Source organism: Symphodus melops (genome assembly GCF_947650265.1).
Source record: "Symphodus melops genome assembly, chromosome: 8".
Taxonomy (NCBI): Eukaryota; Metazoa; Chordata; class Actinopteri; order Labriformes; family Labridae; genus Symphodus; species Symphodus melops.
The window spans coordinates 5,598,233-5,615,024 of record NC_136698.1 but is presented as its reverse complement, the minus strand read 5'-3'; the positions used below and the strand labels follow the sequence as shown (position 1 = coordinate 5,615,024).

The 16,792-nt window shown below is 40.3% G+C and overlaps 1 protein-coding gene across 6 annotated transcripts in view; it reads left to right on the top strand.

Annotated features, from left to right (window-relative positions):
- LOC306827721 (discs large homolog 1-like protein) overlaps positions 1–14,646 on the top strand; it is a 107,376-nt gene extending 92,730 nt beyond the window's left edge. For 5 of the 6 annotated variants that reach the window (XM_079349729.1, XM_079349733.1, XM_079349732.1 and 2 more), the window contains 10 exons: positions 2,035–2,217; positions 4,709–4,772; positions 6,930–6,945; positions 7,642–7,683; positions 8,108–8,158; positions 8,761–8,862; positions 9,127–9,299; positions 9,379–9,488; positions 9,766–9,857; positions 10,808–14,646. In XM_079349729.1, coding sequence (XP_079205855.1) covers positions 2,035–2,217; positions 4,709–4,772; positions 6,930–6,945; positions 7,642–7,683; positions 8,108–8,158; positions 8,761–8,862; positions 9,127–9,299; positions 9,379–9,488; positions 9,766–9,857; positions 10,808–10,914 — 940 coding nt within the window. In that variant the 3' untranslated portion in view covers positions 10,915–14,646. The remainder of the gene's footprint in view (positions 1–2,034; positions 2,218–4,708; positions 4,773–6,929; positions 6,946–7,641; positions 7,684–8,107; positions 8,159–8,760; positions 8,863–9,126; positions 9,300–9,378; positions 9,489–9,765; positions 9,858–10,807) is intronic. The other variant, XM_079349730.1, reaches the window with a different exon arrangement.
- The last annotated feature ends 2,146 nt before the right edge of the window (positions 14,647–16,792 follow it).

Here is a 16,792-nt window from a genome sequence, read left to right as displayed (position 1 = left end):
TGTGTTGACTAACCACCAGGCGACAGGCGCCACTTCAGAGGACATTTCTAACTGTAATCTGTTAAATACAGAGTTTTCCATGGAAACTTTCAAGACATCATTGCAACTTCGATCACGATCTATCCAGTTAGATGAACACTCCTGATGTATAAAAATACATTTTCACTGGAAACGGTTCAAAAGGTCAGTTGTAACTTAATGTAAACATTTGAACTGTTGACCCTCTAACCATCACATAAGGCTGTTCAGTTTATAGTCTATTCCATTTTAGCAGGCAGCTGCATTCATAAAGTCCTGTGTGGAAGTCTTTCTGTATCGTCTTTAAAGGAACATAAATAAAACATGAGCTGGTGTTTTTGTCAGGCTCTCTGTGTCTACCTCTCCTTCTAATTTCTGCTTTTCTCTCCTGGTTCCTTCTCCGTCTATGTTCTGTTTTATTGATGAAGGCAGTAGGGACTTTAGGGGATGTCGGTTATTTCAGCTCTAGTTCCTTTGCACACGCACAGGCACACTCACTCACACACACACACACGTAAACACATTCACACGCACATATTGCTGGCCTACTTTCATGGGTCTTTCTCCCTGCGGACAGGTCTGTGGTCACAGAGACAGATCACCGATGGGACACAGTGAACATAAACAGCAGCGCACACAACACAAACAGACAGATGTGTACGACGCACGCACACACACACACACACACACACACACACACACACTCACACACACACACATAAACACAAGGATACAGAAGCATGTACAAACAGACAAGGTCATGAATAAATCGTGTAGGAAAGCGTCCCTCAGCTGCTTTAGGTGTTATTTACAACAGATTTATCTCTCTGTATTCTATATGTCCCTCTATTTCTTCTTCTATCTTTATTTGAAGTGTAAATTAAAGATGTCAAGTTCTTGGCAACAGTTAAAGGAGAAGTGAAGGCCATCCTGACCGAACTTTAATCAAATGTTTCGCTGGTTTCATGCATCCAAATGCATCAAATGTTACCTTATTCAAAATTCAATCAAAGTAGTTTTTTAATGTGACAAGAATTTGACTCGCTATTGTGGAGAAGAAAAGGTCAAAACAAGCGCGATAGAAAAGGATCAGCAAAAACATGTTGAGCAAAAGTCAAGAATCATAAATAAAACACGGAAACATAGACTGCAAGAGGTGGAGACAGCACACCTGAAGTCACCCATTGGTTTGTTGTCTGCTTGGAAGCCTCGTGTTTGGCATTTTGTCTATGACTATATTTAGCTGAGGAGGTGGATATGCATCAGTAAACCTCTATCCTTGTTAAGACATTTTAATTACAAGAAGCCCCGCCCTCAAGCACATCTCACTCTCTCATCTGTAAATGGGACCATAGCACAGGAAAAAAAAAACACTGTGCGCTTCACTTCATACTGTAAACAGGGAAAATAAGTATGAAGTGAGAAAATGATCATCTCCTTATAGACTTTATTATCATCAGATTTTCAGTGCTGTCGTCCCCTTCTGCTCGTGGAAAGAATGCAGGTTGAGGATACTGGCTCACTGCTTTACCTTTTCAGGAGTACACTTCTTCAACACAGTTTGTGCATTCAAATGAATTGAACAAAAGTTTAAAAGGCCTATGTGTGTGTTTTGTTAAATGGAAAAGCGTTTGAATTTAGGAGGAAAAGAAATACTCTAAAGTGTTCACTTATCAGAATCAGCTTTATCTGCCAGGTATGTTGAGACATAAAAGTAGTATGACTCAGCTTAACTTTACTCTCTGAACTTAAACATTTACAACTAATAGAGCAAGCCTTGGACTATAGTGCAGTGGTGAGGGATGCAAAGAGTGCTGAAATCAACCTTTAAATGAAGTACGTAAGTCACAGTGTTGAGATTATGTGTAAAAGTAGAAGCCTAAAATATGAAGAAGTCTGAATAAGGTGACACATACGCGCGTCAGAATTGTTCTCCATGTCTGGTTCTGTGCATTAATGCAGACTGTTCAGTGAAGTGATTTAACATCATTTCGTTCTTTTTCTGTTCTTTTGCAGAGCGTTATTCGACTATGATGGAAGCACTTCAGATCTGGGCGCGCCCAATCAGATCCTTCCATTTCATTTTGGGGATATCCTCCATGTGAGCAGTGCGGGTGAAGAGGAGTGGTGGCCCGCACGTCACCTTAGCCCCCCGCCTCCAAACTGCCCTGAAGTTGGAGTCATCCCCAGCCGCAGGAGGTCAGAGATTAGTAATTTTTACAGTATGATATTATTACTTTTTTACCGAATTAAAGGACCTTCAAAATCTCCTGAATGTTGAACTCTCTGCAAAGCATTGTCCCCTCCTCACACCTCTCTTGTTCCTCAGAGGAGCAGGTGATAGACAAAGGTTGATTGGCTTCTGAGGTGGGAGTAGGAGGAGGCCATTTTTAGAACAAGACTTGTTACCGTCCGTGACACTGACAGAGGTGATGGGGAGAGAGGGCGGGGTGTGGAAAGTAATAGAGTGGAGGGATGGAAAGAGAGGGATTGTTGAAATTAGAGTGAAACAGGGATTAGGGTTTTAGAAGGTGGGGTATAAATAGTCTGAGGTGTTAAAAAAAGGATGGTGGAGAGAAACTGCGATAATAGGCTGCTGCATTATGGGTAATATAAGGGATGTGTTATGGTTGAAGAAGAACAAAGTTTTAGCTTTTTATAGGGTTTGAATGAGGAAGTGTTGAGGAAATATTGTGGACAATTAAAGTGGAAAATATAGTAATACTGTCAGACAGAGGTCTGGATGCAGAAGGCATTAAATAATGAATATTTAATAACGGTGGTAAATAAAAGCTGCAGTAAGAGAAGTAAAGTAATGATTATTAGAGGCCAGTGGTTATTTTGGGTTTTGAAGGTGAAGTTAATTAGTAAAATCAGCCACAGTTTAATTTATATAAGCTAATAAACTGAACCCTGAACTTAACCCGCCTCTCTGGTTCTCCTCCTCTTTTCTTGTCCTTTTAATTTGGTCACCTTATTCATCTCATTGTACTGGTCTAGCTTCTCCTCCTCTTTCTCTCCTTTCTCCAACTTTTCTCTTCCTCTCCTCTCGCTCTCTCCTCCTTCCCTCCTCTCTCTCTCTCTCCAATTCTCCTTCCCACCACCTCCTATTCTCCTGTCTCTGTCCTCCCCTTCTGCTCCTGCTTCATCTCCTCTTTCTCGTCACCTCTCCTTCTTCACTCTTCCATTTCCCCTTCCTCATTCTGTTTCAAATCCATTAACATCACTCTCTCATTTAATTTTACATGCCACACCTCCCTCCTCTTCACTCTTCCTCTCCTGCTGTTTCTGATCTCCAAATCTTGCTGACCCTTCCGTCTTCTCCACCTTTCTCTTTTTTTAACTGCTTCTCAGTTCCTCTCCTCTTTCCTTCTACTTTCCTTGTTCATCCTCGAACCACCACTGCCACCCCTCCCTCTCTCCCCACCTTCCTCTACTCTTTCACAAATAAAACATCAACCTTATCATGTCATGGGAAGGAAAGAGGAGGGTGGAGTAAGATGAGGAGGCTATAAGAGTATTTGCTAATACACAAGTGCAAACATTCTTGTGAGAGAGCTTTGTTGTGTATTAGTGCAGCCCGGGGATTACAACTGAAGAATAGCCTGCAGACTCACATCCTCCCTTCACTCATTATGGAAATTCCTGCTGTGGACTCAGATGCTGCGGGACTATTCTCAGCCACAGTTGTTTGGCTGTCTGCAGATATCTGGAGACTAAAAGCTGCAGAAAGTACCAATTCGTATTAAAAACACATTTAGCTTGTCAAGCCTCAATTACCAAATGAGTCTTCAATTGACAAACAATTCCCTAAACTGAGGCACAGGACATTCTTCTTGCTGTCATTGTATTGTTTTGGGGTTGTTTTTTTGTTTTTTTTTACTATAATGACATCCAACAGACAAACAAAAGTCCAAGAGATACACTGCACCTCTCCATGAAACCAGGACAGAACAAAACAAAAAAAAGTATACTATACATGTTTGTGGTTTGACTGAGGTAATATAGATCATTGCATGTTTTGTTCTATCAAACCAAATGTCTTTCATTTTAACACAGTCCCACAGCAGAGCCACATGTAATGGCGTTAGTTTCTGTCGTTGTGTTGTTAAAATCAAGACGAGCAGCATGGCGTAAAATCCAACAGAAAGTGCTGACACGTCTACATTTAAACATAGCTGACAAAAGTAAGCACAAACAATCAGACCCTCTGTGGAGAAAAAAAGCAGCAAAGGAGGGTTTGTAACTCAGTGAAATGACCTGAAACTAAGTGGCATCCGTAATAAGAGCTGGGAAATTCAGGTGCTTCATGTCCTCAGGAAACACTGAACTATCATTGACTTAAGGAAAAGAGATAAAGCCATTCAACAGTTTTTGGACTGTGACTGCTTAAAGCATTTAGTCATTTAAGATCCATCAACTTGACATAATCATTTTAGATTTTTTAACGCTAAATTATCATCATAAAATCAAACCAAAAACTATCATAGTGGAAGATTATTTCCTTTCTTATATGCAAACATTTGGCTAACTAGCTAAGATGGAAAAAGTCCCCAAAAGACATCCCTGAAGATGTTTCCAAGATTCCCTTGTCTACATTATTCTGAATCTTAGCTTTCATCCATGCTCACTTGTTTGTGTTTGTCCTTTCTCAGTATTTCTCTAAGTTTGCGGTCTTTCTGTCTCACAGGGCGGAGAAGAAGGAGAGGTCGAGGTTAAAGACGGTCAGAGTAAGCAGATCTCAGGACAGATCGGTGAGTAACAACCGCATTCATTAACATTCACAGTTTATAGCTGGGTGCTTTCAAAGAGTGTGTGTTAACAAGTTAACTGTGATGCGATTTAAGTTCAGAAATTAAAGGGGTTTTTTTGGGGTTTTTTATCGCATTGATCGCACAGTGTTTTGTCCTTTTAGGCGCACCGTAGATAAGCCACCACATAGACAGCAAAGTCTCCCTGTCGACACAGTGAAGGAAAATAAAGTTTCCATCCATAACAAGTTCTCTGTTGTAGTCTTAGGCCGACCACAAGTTTCTTATGGTCTTTCAAAATAAAAGCAGAGCAAAGTACCCTCAGCTTAAAACAGTACAAAAACATCTAAATGAATGCACAACCATTTTTATTCAAATGCAAAATAATGGAATTTCAAACATGAAATGAATGAAAAAATTCAATTACTTGCGATTTACTATTGAATTTCAGCGTGTAATCATGATTAAATACATTAAATCATTAGAGTATCAACGCATCAACCACGCAGCACTCGACTCTTTACTGAAATGAGCATCTTCTCCTAACATTAAGTTGATGCAGAAAAAGCAAAACAACCCTTTTTTTATAACATTTCTCTCACACTCTTGTGCATCAAACATTCTCAAAAACATTCTCCATGAAAAGTAAACGTTCCAAGTAAATAATCTAAACAGTGAAGCACTCTAAAACAGCCACACACTGTTTTCTTGTATTAAACCAATTGTATCATCTGAAACCAAACTCTCAAGACTCCTCTAACAACATGAAAGATGAACACGATATGAAACTGCTGGTGATAGATTTGCTGAGTGCTTTGCTTCTCTGATGAGAACTCAAACAGAGTGAGTGTGGATCAACGGTTCACTTTTGTGTTTCTGCAGCTGTGAAGCTATTCCTGCTACATCTCGACTCAAATCAGAAACAATGTCTGCGCACAGAGATGTTAAACCACTCTAGAGGTAGAAATCATAAAGTAAAGCATAGAGCACCTTCTAAACAGGTGATAGCTTTGTGTAAGCCACTGACAGCAAACCAGGAGAAAACCAAACTAGAAAGTCCCAGTTCAATCCCAGTGTAAATTCCTAAATCAGAAGCATTATTAGCCATCATTTCAAAGTATCAAGTTTTGGGTTGAGTCTTCGAGAAGCGACACCATATCCAGTACAGTGGCCACATCAGCTTTAAAAAAGCATGTGCAGCAACATCAGCTTGAGCATCAGCAGTCGATTTCGCTGCAGCTTTTTGAAGGACAAAGACGCAGAGAATTCATGGGCAAATGTTTCTGTGGCACTGACACTGAGAGCTTTTTCCTCCCTGTTAATCACCACTGGAATCTTTGTTCACTGACAAATAATATGAACATTTCAAACATATAGCCATTTGTTTATTTGAAAAGGACCTAGCACTTTATTGAAACAAGAATACAAATAGAGGATGTAAACATGAAGCTAGGAAGACAACAAAAACAAAGGTAGAAGGTGGTAGAAAAGACTGATATAACACAGGAAGTTGCTCTTTAATTACGACTCACTTTGAGTCATGCTTGGCAAAAGCAATTTGCAGTTTTCTGATAACATGAGCTGACTCAAAGTGTCTTACTGACAGCAACACAAACCGGTACAAGGAAAAGTGCAGGTGGGTTAAACTACTGATTGGACAAAAATATGTATATAAATAAGCAGCATGTTTTACTTTGATATGTGCGATTTAAAAAGTTCCAGAGTTCAGAGCAGAGGCGAGGAAGTGACTTTTATTCACACTTCACGGCTGACGCACAAGAGTAACACTCGCTATTGATATCACTGTCTTGTCAGCACGCTCTCTGTTTACCTCACACTCTGTGAATCAGCGAGTCTGTAATCAGCAGCTCTGCATGGTGAGGAGCTGATAATTAAAAATGATCTCTCGCACACACACACAGACACACACACGCAAAAGCTGTTTCCACTATCTGTGAGAACTACTGCAAATTAGCCTTGCTCTCTCAAAGTTTGTGTTCTCGTGAAGAAGAAAGGCCGATGAGTTTTCAAACAGGAGTCTGCTGATAAAAGTCAAGATAGTCTTATAATCATCTTAAATAAAACCTTCTCTCTCTCTCTCTCTCTCTCTCTCTCTCTCTCTCTCTCTCTCTCTCTCTCTCTCTCTCTCTCTCTCTGCAGGATCAGGAAGACAAAGGTAGGTATTCTCTACATCAGTGACACCTGGTGTTCAGTTTGTGTAACTCCAGCTCTTTAGCGTACCTGACAGATGCTTCACTCGTCTTTTCTCCAACATCCTGTCATCCACACGGCCATAAAGCCTCCCTCCAGAAGATTACATTCAATAAGTTCATTGACCATAATTGTTTCAATATTTGAACACTTTCAGAAAATCTCTGCAGTTTGGTTCAACAGGAATTAAACAGCAGCAACTCTCAAATGCATAATGTCCCGTTTCTTCATTTATTACGTAGAAAATGCAATCGTTTAATAAGCATGATGCTGTCCAGGAACCTTCAGTCTGAAGTGTGTAACTTCCCTGTGTTTTCTGATACTCCAGCCGCTTGCTCACACCTACAGTATGAACTAAGACGTTCCAAACACAGGCGTCAATACTCACACTAGATGTCAAAACTTGACATTTAAGCTTTGAGTCCGTAATGTTCAGACGTCCACTTTGGGCCACTCCCTGCTTCCCTGCAGGTTAGATGTCTAGACATGATCGATATATACACATTACTGTATGGCTGTTGTTGTTTTTTTTGTCTTAAGTTTAAGTGTGTTAGCGACATCGAAAGAATGCAGGTGTGTGTGTGTTTGTTTGTTTGTTTATATATGTGTCTGTAAGTGTTTATGTGTGTGTAGCTGACTCTGACCTGTCTTGTCCTTCCAGAGCTGGTAACCTCTGGCACCAGCGATAGTGAGAGTAGTTCCTGTAAGTCTAGACCCTTCTCTCTCTCTCTCTCTCTCTCTCTCTCTCTCTCTCTCTCTCTCTCTCTCTCTCTCTCTCTCTCTTCCTTCTTTTTGCTTGTTGTGTTCAGTTTTACTTCAAACCACAGCTACGTTACGTTGCTTCTGGTTTGTGTGTTTTCTTTGTGTGTTGTGATTATTGTGTTTTTATGTGCATGTGAGTGTTAATTTGTGTATGTGTGTGTGTATATGTGTGCACACACACGTGCCTGTGTGTGTGTGTGGGTGGGTTTGTTTGCAACTGACCTTTCTCTGCCTCTCAGCCTGCTTTTCCAGAGCTGTTGAAGAAGTTTAGTCAAAAAGTAGAAAAGGTTGAGAGTGTGTTTTGTTCTTAATGCTCACGTTCAATATTCCTCTGAACTGTCAATCATCTCTGTTTGTCCAATCAGCTGGCCAGGAGGAGACCCTCCTCACCTACCAACCTGTCATGCAGCAGGAAGGTCAGTGCTCATCTTTGTATCGTCCTTTTTGTTTCTCCTGAACATTTTGATTTTCATTATTGTGATAATTATTTCTTTGGTAACTGAAGCCCTTCAACACAGTAGATCTTTTACAGTCTTCAGTTATTTAGTCCAACTCTTCATTTGTGTCAGAAGATTTACCTTCAGTTCAATCTTAAAAACCTCCAACTGCATCAGTTACGGCAGGCTGGTTTATCATTAAGTCGGTTTTTAAGCCTTTAACCTTTGGTTATCAGCTAACTTGAGCGTTGGGCAGGTGGAAGAGTTTATCAGAGCTTGGTGGCATAAAAACAACCGATGTAAACTCTGAGAGTTTATCTAACCGAGAGATAGAGAATAAAACAAAATCACCGGGCTAAAAGAGAAGTTCCCTATACAGTAACTAAGGGGAGCTGCAGCGTTGAGTCATATTTCTCTGTGGGTTCATCATTCAAAGGTATCGTCCTCATGTTATACAGCCATTCAGCATCATCACCAGTGATCTTTAAAGTGACACAGAATCAAATATGGGGACAATAAAGGGGTGAATCAGATTCTATTTCTCAATGTTTCTTAACTTGGTTCAATTTGTCATATCCCAGTTAATTACTCACGACCAGTCATCATGCTTGGACCAATGAAAGATCGGATCAACGATGACCTCATCTCTGAGTTCCCGGACAAGTTTGGCTCCTGTGTCCCACGTGAGTTTCTTAACCTTGAAATAAATCCCAGCAGTGGCAGCGGAAAGAATTCTTATATCATAAAAATTTACTTCAAATTATCATTTGGATTTGTGTGGCTTCATTTGGCCCAGCACAAAGAGAGTTTAAAGAGACGACTAGCTTGACATGCAGCCTTATAATGAAACAACTTTGACATTAGATAAACATGTGCAGTATGTGTGTATGTATCAAATAATAACTCCAGAATAATTCTTTTGTCTGTGTCAAATCTGTGATCCACAGACACAACGCGGCCACGGCGAGATTACGAGGTGGACGGCAGAGATTATCACTTCATGTCCTCCAGAGAGCTCATGGAGCGAGAGATACAGGAACACAAGTTCATCGAGGCGGGACAGTATAACAACCACCTGTACGGAACCAGCATACAGTCTGTGAAAGAAGTGGCTGATAAGGTCAGTTTAAAAGAAGATAGACGATCAAAGAAAAAGGAAACAGGAAACAGGAAATACTCAATGTGTGCATTTGTCTCAGGGAAAACACTGCATACTGGATGTATCAGGGAATGCAATCAAACGTCTCCAGATTGCTGGCCTCCATCCCATCGCAATCTTCATTAGACCCCGAAACGTAGACAATATCCTGTAAGTACCATCATTACTAACACCACAATACATGGAAATGCTGTATTTAGGAACATTTCCACATGAATGCTATATTCCAGGTTCCTAATCAACATGTAGAAGTCAATTCACTTCTTATTCTTACTGCAGATGTTGCTATAGCTTAAAATATTCTTCAAAGGTCAAAACTGAACTTTTCATCAAGGTCAAAATGTTTGTGGACGGTTCTGTTTTGAAAATTTAATGTAGGAGTTCTTGTTCTGCGCGCTAATGTTGAAACTGGTGTCTGTCCCTCCAGAGAGATGAACAAGCGTTTCACTGAGGAGCAGGCGAGGAAGACCTTCGACAGAGCCGTCAAACTGGAGCACGAGTTCACCGAGTTCTTTACTGGTTTGTAAACAGTTCATACAAAACATAAGCATACAAACAAAAGTGACTGTCACTTTCCCACAAGAGTCGCAAATCATTTTCACTGGGTCTTGGGGGGGGGGGGGGGGGTTTGTGATGATAACATTATGTAGGATCACAAATCATTCTTTGTTTTTCTTTATTTTACAACGTTCTGGTACTGAAGAGGCCAGGAGTCAGGGAGAGTCCTGACAACAGTTCACCATGGCTGAAATGTTAGAGAAATGTTTGACGTTAAACGTTTAAGCTGCACAACCACAGCTCACAAATGACGTGCTCACACTGTACGGTCCAGTTGACAACCTGAGAGCTCACACAGTGTGCGTTACATCAGGATGGAGTATCAACAATTGTCAATAAAGTTGCATTTGAAAACTGCATGATGGCAGTTGAAGTCTGCCATATTTTATGTATTTTTATGACGTATTTGGGTTCTGTCAGTCAGTTCTCCAATTCATATTCACTTCTCTCTCTCTCTCACACACACGCACGTACGAACACACGCACACACATACTAAGCATACCATAACAAACAAAAGCCAGCTAGCAGCTAAATCATCTCAAATACTCCTTGGCAGCTTGAAGTCTGCAGCTTTTTCCTGCCAACGTTTCTCAGGTTCATATCTTTGGTGACAAGAGAGACGATGTATCAAGAAGGCATGCCTGCTGTTGCCATGGTGCTTTCAGACACTCTCTGAAAATAACAAGGTCTGAAGTCGACTCTGCTCATGGTTCTGATCTCACAGTGGGAGTGTATGTAGTCATACAACCCACATTTTTTAAATACACCAGAAGTTCTCTGCTCATTGCACAGCAAACGACACACGATCAGGCTGTAATTCAGATTCAAAAGTCTGTTCAGAATCGGCCAGAATTTGGATGTTAATGTTCTCATGTGGAAATGTAATTCCCCTCTGTCTTTCTCTCTGCAGCTGTAGTTCATGGAGCGTCTCTAGAGGAGGTGTACTCTCAAGTGAAGCAGATCATCGAGGAGCAGTCTGGTCCTTACATCTGGGTCCCCACCAAGGAGCGACTCTGAATTAACACATTGAAATAATCACACGCACCACTCTTCAACACTCCCTACTTCTTGAATTTTCTATTATCAGCCTGCTTCCTCTCTTTCTCTCTCCGTCTTTTACACCCATCACAACAGTACACTGTCACACACACACACACACACACACACACACAGATTTACACAAGCACATAAAGTCTGATGAGGCTGGGACTATCTGGGACTGCTACTTCCTGAAGTGGGAGGAGCTTAAGTCTGTCCAGCAGCCTATTGGTGGATCTTCCTACAGCTCGGTTCCTTAATGTTTAAGGAGGTGGTTTAAATCAAGGCGACATGTACCATTATCTGATTTGATTTCATTATTATTGTTCTTATTGTTGTTGTCGTTGTTGTTTTCATATTAACAAAGGGTAATGCATTCATGTATGGGTTTGTAATGATGATATTGTCACCAAGAGGCAGACTTTTTGCACGCTGTAGCTTTAAGAGCATGTTTTTGGGACAAAATCTTGATCTCTCTCCCCCTTCGTCCGTCTTTCTCCATGGATCTGCTTCTGTTTAGAGTTTCTCTCTTCTTCTCTTTTCTATCTTTCTCTCACACCCCATTTCTTCTTCCTCTTTTCTTCTTTAGGCTGTCTCAAGACCGTAGATAAGAGGTGAAAACTTCACTATGAGCCCCATCATGTTGTAACCAAGGGCCAAAAAAAAGTCTCTATTATACTTACTGTTAAGAAATGTAGCAAAAAATAGTCCTAAATTAATTGTTGATATTTCCTGTTTAAGCAGAAATTCTTAATCAAATAGATTGAGGAAATAAAATGAGAATTATTTAATTAGATAAAAGTATTTAGTGTACTTTGGACATCCAAAGATCCAAAAAAAAGGCTCATCAATGTTAAAGTTGGAACTCTCGACCTGTATTTATCAAATTTAGTTCATGCTTAAAAAAACCCCCCATAACAGCAAAGAAATACTTTGGATTGTTAAATGAATCTGTCTGAAGTCAAAACAGCCAATTAGCATTCAACCTGTTTGTGGCACAAAATGCTTACATTTCACACAAAATACCCCAAAACATTTGAATCTTTACACCTTCTGTTTCCGGGTGTTGGTGGATCTCATTCATTGGAGAAGGTGACCCAGTCCGTGAAGCATTGACTGCAGGTTTGATTCCTGATGACCTCTTGGTGCATCTGATCTTTGCGCTCTCTGCATCACATTTATCTGTTCAATCCAATAGAGACAAAAGATTCTGCCAATCCTCAGCATCTCCAGTAAAAATCTTAAACTTCTGTATTCCTTATCTGTATGTGTTAATTAATGGCCTGACATGGAAACAAAAAGACGATGTTTGATCAAATACTGTTGAGAGAGGAGTTCAGTCATTACATTTAATAAAAGTCATTTAGTGCAAATAAAAGCTGAGAATAATACTTATAATACATTTTATTGAAATAAATATTGACGTGCAGAAAAATTGTTTATCAAGAACCTTTGCTAGTAAAACTGTTTCTGCAGCGGGTAGCTGAACACTACCCCCCCTCCCCCGCTCCTTCTTTCATGGCTTTTTCTTTCATTACAATCCAACAGTTTGATAAATACAGGCCAAGATCCTTGGTTTTAAACACATAGGTCTCTATCTCCCAAAGTCTTTCTCACCCGAGGGCTTCTCTGCCCCCCCCCCCCTCCTCCTCTTTTCTGTCTCATGCCTTCATCGCTCTCCTCTCGTTCTCCACACTCGGTGTGACATGAGTTGATCATTCCAGCATTAATCAGTGTATCATCTTCTTCATCTACACTATCATCACGATCATAATCATCAGCATCTTCTTTGTAGCTTCCCGTCTTACTGTACTTTGCACTAACGAGGGCTGCTTTCTGAAATGCATCTTAGCATGAAAAGACCGACATGAACCCAGTGTTTCTCTTCCAGGTATCAGAGAACAATAAGCGGGTTTGAAAGATCTGAAGTGGTTTGAAAAAAACTCAGTGCCGTAATTTCTCTGCTTCGTCATGCTTTAGTTGCGCAGTGAAAGACTTCAGATGAACACACGGGCTATAACGGTACTGTCAGGGCTAACAAGCTGATGACCTGCATTAGCAACAGTTTTTTTTTAAATGCTGATTTTATAAGTTTGCGCCTCAAGTGTGCATGATTAACACTAACATTAGCTCCATTTGTGAACTCAGCTCAACATGCATTACTCCATACTGCAGGCTCAGGGTGGACAGTCAAAGTGGTCCTTGTTTATATATTATGCAGCCTTATGTTCACGCTTTAAAGGTAGTTTCTTCATCAGGTGTTTACAGTCAGCCAAGATCGATTGAAAATGTTGATCAATGTCTCAATCCAACATTTTTACAACCTTGTTTTCTCTGTTTGGACTGCTCATTTTGAAATGTAACACATTTCCAGGATGCTGTGATATTTGAAGCACCGCTTCCCACTTTGAAGGAGCTTAAACTTGAACGTTACAGTAATAGCTGCTCTGGCTGCTCTGCTGCTTTCAGACTTGTCTCTCGCTTTGCAAACCCTCTGACGGTGGCGGCTCTTTCAAAGTCTTTGCTGCTCATAGAGACTGAGGAGGACGTGAACTTGCTTTAAATCAGAGAGCACGCGTCACAAACGTAAAAAATCTGCTTTGCAATGTAAAAACAAAAGAAAATGGTCAGTGTTGTACAGTGTCGTTAGAGCTCTTTAATTTTCCTGATGCTTTTATCAGGCCGGTTTATATGCTGTGCTTTGTGGAGCTCAACAGGGCTGTAAACTGTGATTCATTAGTGGGAGCCTGAGTTATAAAGGGAACAACAAATTAATCAATTCGTAATTAGTCATATGTTTCAAATTCTTCATCTGATTGTCAAATTTTATTACTTGCTTTATTGTTAGCAAGTGATTTGTAGTGATTGTAACTTTTTCTGTTTAAGAAAAAGTGAAGAAATAAGCAAAGAAATATTTGTTCAGGCCGTGGCCGACTTTTTAGCTGAAGATCAATACTTTTGGATAGGAAACCCTTTTCTGGGCACAAGAGGAGAAATAAATGTCCTGTACTGTAAAGACACTAATGAAGACGAAGCATCACCTGACTCTGCAGTTCACCTCCATTTATTGACCTTTACAGCGACCTTTGAACTTACCGTTTTGCCTCCCTTCTGCAGCTTTACTGAGCCAGACTTTACACTCAGAAGATAAGCTCACACATGGTTGAGGTCACAAATGGAGCTAACCTGAAACAAGATGATATTCTCTGTTTTCAAGCGTAACATTTGTAATATCAAGATGCTTTTGGTAACACAGCCCATGTACGGACCTAGTCAGCCATCCACATCTCTCATCTCCACCCTCAACCTCCCCGAGGCCTCCCCTCCTCCAAGCTGACTGGAGACCAGAGACATTCAGAGAAACAGTTCTGTCAAAAGTGTAGCTCCTAGATCCAGACAATAAATCATTTTGACTACATGTGTTTTAAAAGCTTCGGTATTCCCTCACAGCTCCATTATTTCTCTCCAAGTATACTCCTGTATGAATCAAGTAAACCAGTGTTGTTGTAAGTTGACAGAACTGGCCTCTCTGCACGACTCTGGCTGTGTGTTTTAGCCAGGGGACCATGCCACTGTCTGTTAGAGTAAAGCACCGATGCAAAGAATCTATAACAGAGATGGATCTATATCTAACATATTATAATATTTATCCCTGCTCTAACTGCCTATTTTGGTACAAAAAATAAAAGTCTTTATTGAGATTTACTGAAATTGCTTGGCTTGATGTTTGGTGGGGGGTTTTTTTTGTGTGTCTATATTTTTTTTTGCTCACTTTAACCTCTACTGGTTTTCTCCCTGTTAATCTCTGGTCAGGTTCCCATAATCAGAGTTGTTTGGCTTATTTGCTCGTGAAGGTGAAGCTTCCTCTGACTGATAATTTGAATAATTCCACTTTATGACTCAGACTAAAATCAAACAACTTTAAATAGAAATATTAATAAATAAAGTTTAAAAATGCACTGCCAACAGTGGATTAGTTATGATACTGAATGTATTTTTTATCATAAATTTTAGTCATTGTCTGAGATGACTCAGACAATTTTAAGATGAACAAAGCAGAGAGAGGGGATTGACGTGCGGGAAAAGGCCTCAGGCTGGGGTCGAACCCCGGCCACCCACGTGAGGACACCTTCATACATGGTGTACTGCCACTGCGCTACAGGCGCCCCTGCACATAGACTTTTACCCAAAATAACAACATACACTACTTGCTAACGACCAAACAATGACAATCGGACATGTTAGGATTAACACATATAATGTTAACCACCATCTAATAGTTTCATTTCAAATGTTGTAGAACTCTTAAAGAAACCAATCAAGAGTCTGTAGTCAGGGGCCCCAGTACTATCGTGGTTAACACGCACGCCGCATGGAGGCTACATCCCTCCAATCACACTTCCTGGATTTCATTGAATTCTAACACCTAAAATAAAGGCTTGAAAAAGAGTCTGCAGTCATTCTAGCTGCTCTGATGCACAATACACTACATGGAGCTAAATGCTTACATCCGCATTCTAACATTCTCACTTTTACCACACTAACAGGATGATGTTTGGAAGGAAAATTAAATAGATGCAGTTCAGATAACCCACGAACAATAGCTGTTCAGTGCTTGACTTGACAGCTGAGACATACAGGAGCATCAGAAAGATAAGTCTTAATAAAGGCGGACAGAAAAGATAAGGGAGCACTGAAAGTTGTCCAAGTATGTTATCGTAAAATGACTGTAATCATCGACCTGTAATCATCTTTATAGATCTTATAGACAGCGTTTATCTGACCTCATTCACGTGTATCACATTCAAAGTTCTCTGTTGTCTCAGGGGCCGTCAAGTTCCTCGTCTGGTAACACAAGGTCAGAACCTATAAAACAGTTTTACAGGTACCTTGGATTGACAACTCGTGCTGTACGTGATCGTACAGCTTGGTGGAACAAGGGTTTCCCCCCCCCCCTTGTAAATCATGTGCAGGAGAGCAAGATCTGCACTTTTCATGGTTACATGCCAAGAAAAAAAGCCTTTAAGTCAGATGAGATCAGAGACAGTCAGGTGTGACAGCAGATCTCAGGTCAGCTGATGTGAGGTGATGACTGCTCCTGTAAATAGCAGCTTCCTGACACATCAGTTTGGCTCTCACCACCTCCACTGTGACGTCCACACTTTGTCACAGTGGGTCTTCTTGTGAATGTTGCAGCTGTACAAACCCGACCTGACTCCTGAGACAACTGGTTGTTACATTTACTTCCTTAAAACAACTGTATTTGACGTTTACAGTGTAAGAATACATAAAATATTGCATGCATTTAACTGTAATCCACCGGATGTATGCTTTGAAAATGCCTAAAGATTTTTATATTCAATTACATCAAGAAGTTTTAGCATCAGAGATATTAAGTCTTACCACACAGGCTTTCTTTTTTAAGGGAGACAATTTTCTGAGGTTGTACAGTACCAAACAAAAACAACATAGCAACTATAACATGATATCGTATAATGTTAATATTATTTGTAGTAGAAGAATAGAGTACAATCTTATTAAGAGAAAACAGGGGAAATAATGTTTTCTGCAGAACCAAAGAAAGTGGCCCCACACATTTCTGAATTTCTCTGTAGATCTTTTCTAAGCATATCAAACTTTTTTAAGCAGCAAGTTATCAAAACTTCTTTTATAGAGTGTGGGAAGGTGGTGTTGGTGGTTTCTGTGTCATTAATATGAGACCTCTATCTAACAAAAGACACAAAAGCTATCAAATCTCATTGTGTTCTCTGTAAGGGTTCCTGAGAGATGCCAAGTGTCCTAGTTACCTCAGTTGTTGTTTTTCTCTTAAATACAAAGACAGCATGGATTACCAGCC